General features: G+C 43.0%; 2 protein-coding genes across 3 annotated transcripts in view; both read left to right on the top strand.

Moving 5' to 3' along the window:
• Positions 1–9,530, top strand: part of CAST (calpastatin) — a 356,278-nt gene that overhangs the window by 15,980 nt on the left and 330,768 nt on the right. The window lies entirely within an intron of this gene.
• The window catches only part of RHOBTB3 (Rho related BTB domain containing 3), a 24,056-nt gene continuing 14,645 nt past the window's right edge, over positions 120–9,530 (top strand). For both annotated transcript variants that reach the window (XM_065745597.1, XM_065745596.1), the window contains exons 1-3: positions 120–224; positions 389–605; positions 8,668–8,860. In XM_065745597.1, coding sequence (XP_065601669.1) covers positions 223–224; positions 389–605; positions 8,668–8,860 — 412 coding nt within the window. In that variant the 5' untranslated portion in view covers positions 120–222. The remainder of the gene's footprint in view (positions 225–388; positions 606–8,667; positions 8,861–9,530) is intronic.

The raw sequence follows: 9,530 nt of genomic DNA, 5'->3' as shown, positions 1-9,530 counted from the left end.
GGGTCGGGGCAGCAGGAGCTGCTGCTGCTCGTCTTACCGCTGCTGCTGCCACCGTGCCCCGCCGCATCCCGGAGCCGGGCACGCCGCACGCAGGGCGGATATGCTGCAGGACTCCCGGACGTCGCATCCGTGATCCAGGGCATGGAGCAGAGGGCTGGGGGCTGGTAGTGCCGGCAGCTGTGCCGCTCTTCTCCGCTTCGCCCTGCTGTCGGATCCGAGATCATGTATGTGCTCTACTGCTGGTTACCGGGGGTGCTAACGCCGAGCTAGGGAAGAGGATTCGGAAGGACTGACGTGTTGGTTTTGATTTAAATGGATTTATTTAATTTGTCTCTCTCTCTCTCTCTCTCTCTTTCTCACCCTTGATCTTTCATTGTTTTTGTTCCAGGTCAGTTAATATTGTAGCTTTTGGGAACGAGAGAGACGCGCTTTCTGAAGACAGCCAGCAGTCGAGTCTGATGTGGAGCTATCTCAGGAGGAGTGCTCTCATTTCCGAGGTCGACAGCAGCCCGTCCGCCGAGCTCGCCAGGAGCCCCGTCGCCACCGAGTACCAAGCCTGCGTCTTCGGCAATGTCAGGCTGGTGGTGCACGACTGCCCGCTCTGGGTAAGAGACCCGTTGCGATCCTTGCAGCTGCACCCAGCGGGGCTGGCTGCTTCGATCCAGTGGAAAAAAAAACCTTACGGTTTTCAGCTATCCTGCAGTTTTAATCACGCTTTCATGTGAACCGTAACCGAGGCGTGCTGTGGTCTCAGGAGAGCGTGGCAGAAAGTTTCTCATTGACAAGCGGGGAGGTGGTATTTTCAACCAGGCTGTGTGCTGAAAGCTTCTTTGGAAATAATCCACAGATAAACAAGAGCACTGTCGCTGACACTGCGTCGTAAAAGCTCTCTTAAAATATTTATCAGCAACAGTAAAATAAAACATATGTTATTTTCCTGTAAAATTGGAAAGGGGGTCAGTTTTTTCAGCTTTGAAAAATGAGAGATTCTACTGTTTTTCCTCTGGTAAAATACACTGAATCGAGACATTTTAATTCTAATATAATGAATAATCGTGTCTTAACATTGTTTCTTATATTGTAATGTAAATAAAAGGGGGTTTTAATCATGTATAGGCACCCAATGGAATTGAGGACCTTGTTTTTAGTCTTCGAAGCTGCATGTCACCTGTGTGTCATGTGCAGGTGCTGTTTGTTCTATTTATTGGAGTGCAGCCATGAATGAAAGCTGCTGAATATTATTTCTGCTGTGGGACTTCATAGGAGATGTCAAAGGAGATTAGCAAGGGAGGCTGGAAGGGGACAGTGATAGCTGGAGATAGGTAGGGTAGGAAATACATGCAGGCTTGTAGATGCAGTTTCTATGTTTTTAGTTGGTTTATGTTCATTTGACCTTCTAGAGAATAAGATTCTCCATTTCTGGAAGCATTATCAATTTGGGCCTTGAAAAGCTATCTTGCTGTCTGTGGCATAATATTTTTCAGGGTTGGCCTCTTGTTTTTCCCTTTCTCAGACAAAGGAGCTGGAGGAGGGGAGCAGTGAGGAAAAATAGACATTCACTGCTTAGCTGAAGACATCTCAGATAGCTGGGCTGCGCTCCTTGGGAGGTTTTTTGTTTTGAGTGAAGCTGTTTGATTGTTAGGATTCTGCAGGACCGCTGTTCATAGTCTGGATTCTTGAGGTTTGCTAACGTCATTGTAGTCCTTGTAGGACTGTTCTTTCCATGGCCTGGGACATACTGCATTACAGCTGAGAACAGTGACCGACGGCCCCACAAGAATGGTTTTTGCTAATACATCCTATTCTTTGTAGAAAAAGATTCCTATTTATTACATGTTACTGATGCTTAAAGGTAGTGAGATGGTGGACTTTGCATTATTTCCATCTCTATCATTTGAACTCAACTTCCATTTTACCTAGCTTTGTATCTTATCTAGATTAAACCCACATGGTCAAGGGAAGCCAGCATAGACTCAGCAAACAATTATACTGATTGCTATGACTCTGCACACTGAAGAGGGCAAGCTTCCTTTTTGCCCTCTGCACTCTTCAGTCCAGCTCACTGTCTAAAAAAGCATCATGGGTACAATTCACAAAGTTTTCTCATGGGCCCTTTTATGAGACAGATTGTGGTACAATCACAGAGTCATAAAATGGGTTGGGTTGAAATGGACCTTAAAACCCACCCAGCCCCAACCCCATGTGCAATGGGCAGGGCTGCCACCCACCAGGTCAGGGTCCCAACCATCCTGGCCTTGAGTTCCTCCAGAAATGGAGCACCCACAGCTTCTCTGAGCAGTGCCTTACCACTCTCTGAGTAAATAATTTCTTCCTTGCATCTAACCTCAGTCGTTAGTTTAGAATTAAATTCCCCCCATCAGATCATGTAAAAAGTTTATTTCCTTCCTGCTTATACATTCTCCTCAAGCAATGAGGTCTTCTCAGAGCCTTGTTCCCTCCAGACTGAACAAGCCCAGCTCCCTCAGTCTTTCTCCATAGGAGAGGTGCTCCAGCCCTCTGATAATATTCATGGCCTCTTCTGGATGCACTCCAGCATCTTTGTGTCTTTCTTACACTGGGGGCCCCATTATAGAAGGCCACCATGATTTGCCCTTAGTGAAGCCATTCTGGCTGTCAGTAATCACCTCTCTATTCTCTGTATCCTTTAGCATAGTTTACAGGAAGATCTTGCTCAACTCAGAGATGGAATTAACAGGTCTGTGTTCCCTTGGTCTTTTTTTTCTCTTTTTAGAAATGAGGACTATGTTTCCCCTTTCCTTTGCCACAATTTCTCAATATGATGGATAGTGGCTTTGCTAGCAGCTTTACCTCTCAGTTCCCTCAGGGCTCACAGATGTGTCTCATCACCCTCTGCACCTTCAAATTCCTTAGATGGTTTTGAACCTGATCTTCTCCTACAGGAGGCAGTATTTCATGCTCCCAGTCTCTCCCTTTGGATTCTGATTTGAAATGGTGTTGCTTGAACACTTGCCTGGGAAGATGGAGGAAAAAGAAATTGTTGAGTACCACAGCCTTCTCCATATCCAAAGCAACAAGGTCACCCATTCCTTTAGGTCCCACATTTTTCCTAGTCTTACTTTTGTCACAGACATACTTATAGAAGCCCTCCTTGTTGCCTTTTACATACCTGCCCAGATTTAGCTTTTCATGCCTGATTCCGGCTGCTTTGACAATGTCTTTGTATTCCTCCTGTGTTACCCATCCTCTGTAGGCCTTCCTTCTGTGTTTGAGTTTTCCCAGGAGCTCATTGTTGCAGGCCTACTGGCTTTTTTGCCATTAGTCTTTGTCAGGATGCATTGCTCTTGAGCTGGGAGGAGGTGATCCTTAGCTATGAGCCACTTGTCTTGAAAATCTCTTTCCTGTAAGACATTATCCTCCAATAAGCAATTCTCTGAAGAGGCAAAAGCCTGCTCTGCTGGAGTGCAGAGCATTGAGCTTTCTGTGTGCCTTTCTCTCTGCCCTAAGGATCCTGAACTCCATCATCTCATGGTCACTACATCCAGGGTTGCCTTTGAGCTATATAGTCCCGCAAGTTTCTCTCCTTATTGATGAGAATGACATTCCTCATTGCAGCTCTCCTCATTGACCCCTCTATCACTCAGACATGACAGGACTCCTGTCTGTCTATAGAGGGCATCATTTGCTGAGTCTTCCTGATCAGATGCCCTGAGGCAGACATCCACTGTAATGTGACCTGTTCCTGTTCTTACCTTAACCCCAAGCCATAAACTATCATCTGCTCCTCAGGCAGAGTTCCATTCGCTTCAGCTGGTCAGTACACAGAGAGTGGCACTTCATTGCCTCCCCTGTCTGTTCTTCCTGAAGAGCCCATATCCTTCCATTACAGTACTCCAGTGGTGCGAGACATCTCACCACTATGCCTGCAGGCCTGTGCATATCCTCTTGGATTCAAAAGCCCAGGTGAGGTTGGCTGAAATCTCGGCATCTTGCTGAATTCCATAGATCTCTTGAATGGATTGGGCTGTGCTACCGAAGTCCTGGAGGGCTGAAGGAGCATGAGAGGTCTGGACTGTGCAGTGAGCATCATCTCTGTGTGGCATTGTTATCCTTGGAACTTGACTGCTGTTGAGCAGCAGCTCAGCAGTGAGACTGTGGTATCTGATGGCTGGAAGTGGCTATCAAACTACCCACCAAGGGAGTAGAGCTTCTTGGGCATCGCTGTCCACAGGTAACTTCTGTCAGGTGTTATAGACAGGCTCTGGGGAATGATACTCCCAGCCTAACATGAGCCTAGAGCTGCTTATTTTGCACAGCACTTCTGTTTCACCCCTGCAAGAATTTTTAATATGTTCACTGACTGTGCTGGGTACTACAGTCTTTGATATCCACTATTCTCAGAAAATTACAAGGAAAAAACTTACAAATGTGCAAAACAGCAGTGGCATATTGTGAGGAGACCTGTACCCTTGTGGCAGCTGCAGGGTGCAGGAGAGGATTGCTGGCTTTGGGTAGGATGCTCACCATCCTCCCCAGTCATGCAGGAGACGCAGAGTTTTAGAGATAGCGATGGAACATACTTTTCAAAATCTGGAAGCAAAATGTCACTGCTTCCAGAACATCACTGATCTCCATCTGTCAGTGCTGGGTGTATCGCTGTGTCCTGCTGTGTCCACTGTGTTTGCAAAGTTGCATGCAGGTAGGGGTTGTATTCTACTTTTTGTATTTCATTTCCCCTCTGAATGACCTGTTTTTCCTCAGGGAACAATACCCCCAAGAGCTTGTTTCCTTCAGTTTATAAAAATTGTCCAATTTCTGGATAATCTCTGACATCACCATGTCCCCTATAGCAAGTAGGTTCCAAAAGGTGAGAACAGAGGAGCTGCAGTCTGAGTACTTTGTGTTTGACCATGCACCTGCAGAAGGTGAGGTAGGATGTGCTGTGCTTGCACCTGCTCCTGGGGATGGACAGTGCCTACACGCAGGGCTGCTGACCTCCGTGGGGCTTTGCTGACATGCTGATATGCTAACTGCTATTTTACAAAGCTCTACTGTGATTTTTTTGAGAAAACTTCAGCTCTTCCACAATGTCTTTCCACATGTCTTACCACAGTGTTATCCATGGTACAGTTATCTGGCTTTTCCCTTGCAGCAGCATCCTTCTGCTCAGCCTCCTGGCTAGGCTGCCTGGCCCTCCGTATGTCTCAGGTCAAAGGAATCTGATCTGCTTTTTAATTTCATTCACTGTTTTTAAAAATATAGGCATGTTACTGCTTTAATACAAAACCATAGCTTGCAATTTTTGATCTTTAATACAAAACCATAGCTTGCAGCTTTTGGTCTTTAATTATGTTGCCTTTATTCATTTAAAACTTTTCTGTCTGACGTTGGCAGTTTACGAGTGTTCAAAACATGGTTAATTATTTTGCCCTACTTTTACTTTTTACGAATATTCTCTCATTATTTCCTGAGTGAACAGTGAAGAGAAAACTCAGTAAATGGCAACTGAGTCCATGATCCTATACAGAGGTGAGCTTTCCAATAGCTGTGGTGCAACCATGTGGGACCCTAGGAAAACCCAAGGGGAATAGGACTCAGCCATGACCAGGCTCCCATGCCCTGCTGCTGCTGCTATGGCAGATAATCCTGGGCTAAGTGGACAGTGGGACACTCATGGGCTTGTGGAAAGAGAGTGGGCACTGCAGGAGCACAGTGGATTTCACTGCAATTCCATAAAGGCATTCATAAATTATTTATGACAAAGCAGCTATTGTCTTCCAGAGGAGCCATGTGATTCTGCAGGAAAATCACGTCTTCATTGCCTCTAAAGGCTTTGTTTTCAACATAACTGCTTGAGAAGCATGATTTACCAGTGGAGAGAGTAAATTGTGAGAGATGTATGCAGTGAAAGAACGTAAGAGAAGAATTCAGCTTCTTTTCTAGCAAGTCCCAAAAGGAATAGCAGCAGAAATATGGTCATAATTAATAAGGTCATATTACAGTAACTTCAGCTATGCACTTAGTCCTTTTGTGAATGTCTGCTGTGGGAAGTAGATTTTGCCAAGAGCAGGAAGTGTGATGAGAAGTAGCTGCTATATGAGTGTCATAGACAGAGCCTAGAATTAAGGTTATTCCTGAAGCTGAACAGTTATAAGAAAATTCCTCTGCAATTTTTGCAGGAAGACTTCCCTAAAACTGCTAACTAAGGAGTGTTTAATGTGGGTAAAGATGCTCTGTCCTAGTGATTTGTTGAGCAAAAGGAGTTTTGTTTTGTCAAGAGACATTTTTGAAGAAGTTTCCCTGCCACGAGACCAATAATCTGAAAGAAATACTTTACATTTGATTAGAACACAAATAATTGCAGCAAGACCTCTGGGGATGTGTCTTCTATGTTTGTACAGGTAACATCCACTTTCAAGAGTGGGCTTTGGGGCATGTGTGAGAGTTTAGGGAAACTGCACAACATAATTCAAATTAGGTGCCTTGAAGCTCTGGTTTGGTGTACCCAGCATCGTTCTACCTTCTTTCATGTGCTCAGGGCTGGCCCTTTTCCTGGGAAAGTGGATTCCATCCCCCTCAGAACTTCATCAGCATTGGTCAAGTGCTTCTTTTTGGGATTAGCAGAGACACACAGTGGTGGCACGGGGTAGTGGAGGAAACTGCAGACCTCCATGAACCTGCTGCACTAAATGTCTGTAAGACTTTTTATTCCTAATGCTTCAACAACAAAGAGATGTATTCATGCACCTGCACAGCTGCTTTCAGTAAGGATTCTGCCACACCTGCAGAGATGGAGATGCAGAAGTACAAAAGGGTTCTTAGCCCATTACATACAGGGTTATGGCCTGGTTTTCTTGTCCTTGCTGTTTTCTGTTTTGTTGTCCAATCTACAACCTTTTTCTTATTAACATTGTTTCCCAAAGGAAAAGAGGATGATTTTTTTTTTCTGTATATTGACTTCTTAAGCTACTATAAAGTTAATGGCACAGCTTTGCATTCAAACACAAGTCATGTACAAAGTGTGCAATTGAGATTCTTGCTGAGAAGAAGAGGCTTAGAGCTGTCACTAGTTGGATTTAGGGCGTGGAAGGTGTTCCATGATGGGCTTTCCTTGGACTGTGGTCTCTTTGGAGAGCTGGGATGAGGGCTTAGGCTAGAGCAGAGTGCATGCATTAGAGAGCTTTTGTCATGTCCAGAGCTGCCAGAGCTGTTGTCAGGCTGGAGGCACAGAGAGCTTTGCAGTGATGGTCCTCTGCTGTAGGACTAGGCTTAGGCTGAAGTGAAGTTTTACAATCAGAGCTGGTTCATTCTTTGGAAGGATTTCTGTGTTCGTATTCACAAAACCTCATAAATCCTTCTAAAATATTTCTTTGTGATATGAATCAATACCATAGGTCAAGTAAGTGTGTTCTGGGTGGCAATTTGGATCTTTTTAGTTTGGATGAGATGGGGTTCAAAGGTGTTTTGGTGTCAAGGAGGTGGCAGTCTAGGCAAATATTTGCCGATTTACAGACTTGAATCAAGTTAGTGTTGCCTCTTCTGATTAAGTGTTGAGAGAATATTAATTATTCAGACAGATGTGGAACAGTGCCTCTTTTGAAGTGATCAAAAATAGCTACATTGACTATAAAAAGCAATTCATCTATTGATATTAATAATCTACAAATTGCTGTGCTTCCTAACTATAATGTTCTTATGTCTCTGACCCGTTCTTCAAAGCTCATATTCATTTCATCCTTCACACAACCCTCAGTCCGAGTTCAGTTCTTCTGTCATTTTTTTTTGTGCCCATTTACTGCTCTCTTCCATGTCTTCCATATTTTATCATTGCTTGTTTTCATTCTTTTTCTCAAGTTCATATTTTCTTCTAGATTGCCCTCGCGCTGTGTAGAACTGTTCAGAAAGGTGATGCTGCTTTGAGGTTTTGAGTTGATTTTCAGTTCCCTGGATAATTTCCAGATTTCTTCCTGTCAAGCGTTCTCAACTGTGCATATATGAAAAGCCATTGGTATTTATGAACTAGTGCCAGATAAAGCAGAAATTTTGAAATTACGAGTTGCCATGCAAATGAAAAATATATAAGTAATAATTGTGTATTACATGCAGATGTACCACAGTTGGGAATTAATTGGGCACAAAATACTGAAGAGTGTAAATCTTACTCTTATAGCCCAGAATAATGGCAAATGGAGTGCAAAGTCGAAGAAGTGAAAGTTAGTTACGTGACTAAGATCCTTTTACTGAAGACAGTGACAATTGTTTCTACTTGGAAGTTTTTATGAATTGGGTAAAAATTACACTCCACTGATGAAACTTGTTGAGATGTTACCGCAGCATTGTGTAAAATATTTTGATGATTAATGATTTAATATGAAGTTTATAGTAGTATATTTCTACCACTGAAACTTCTATTATTTCCTTAGCACAAACATTTATAAGTTAAATAACTAAAACATCAATGTTCCTTCCTGCAAAGTGTGTTCCTAGACAAATACAATTAGAATAACTTGTTCTCCAAACAACAGAATTATGAAGTATTGATTCTGCTCTTAGTTGCATGACTTCAAATATGAAATAAGACTATTGCTTAAAAGCACTTCTCTAAGATCTTGCATCAAAGAATATTGACTAGTTTGTTTTTACATCTGTAGCCAGAATTATTCTTGATTAGTGTATTTTTCTGTTTAGGATATATTTGACAGTGACTGGTATACCTCTCGCAGTCTCATTGGAGGAGCTGACATTATTGTGATTAAATACTCTGTCAATGACAAGACTTCATTTCAAGACTTAAAGGACAGTTATGTTCCAATGATAAAAAAGGCATTAAACCACTGTTCAGTTCCAGTAATCATTTCTGCTGTTGGTGCAAGAAAAAACGGTATGTATCTTATCTGCTGAAGTCATAGTTAAAATATCACTTGGAAATGAGATATGTAGTAATTTCACTAGAAGCTGATTGCTTTTCCAGGTCTCTAACAGAAACCATTAGTCTGTCAGAATGACAGTAATATGCTTATGTACTGTGGTTCTGTAGGCTGCCACGTGGGCGGGAACATCACGCTTAATTAACCCTGGTGACAAAAGGCTTCCTATTCAGCCCTGACCTCAGCAGTGACTCTTCTTGTGAATTCATCATATGTGGGGATTAAGTCTATCACTTAGGATTAAGAGTCTGAGCACAAGAGATGAGCTGTATAGCTGCCAGCTCTTTCTGCCCATGCTGCAGGTATCATGTATCTCTAGCACGTGGCATAAAACTCAGCACATCAGCTTGCAGCCACCAGCGAGAGGTGAATGCCAAATGTGAGCCTGAGTTGCTTTTACTTAACACATTTGACTGAAACAAGTGTTTCCAAGCATCCCCCCCTTTAAGTGTGAAGGATGAGATTTATGAACGCAGCTGTACGCATTTATTTTGTAAAGTACATGTAAATGTTAAGCAACACAAGGTTTATATTCTGAGGACATAGCATTTAGATTTGCCAGATTGTATGTTCTTTTACTCAGTGATGGGGAAAGGATTTTTAAAGAACTCAATAACAGTTAAA

Source organism: Cyrtonyx montezumae, unplaced genomic scaffold (genome assembly GCF_038088225.1).
Source record: "Cyrtonyx montezumae isolate F1298 unplaced genomic scaffold, pur_monq_1.0 scaffold_36, whole genome shotgun sequence".
NCBI lineage: Eukaryota > Metazoa > Chordata > Aves > Galliformes > Odontophoridae > Cyrtonyx > Cyrtonyx montezumae.
Note: the sequence above shows the minus strand (reverse complement) of the source record. Positions and strands in the feature narration are given on the sequence as shown.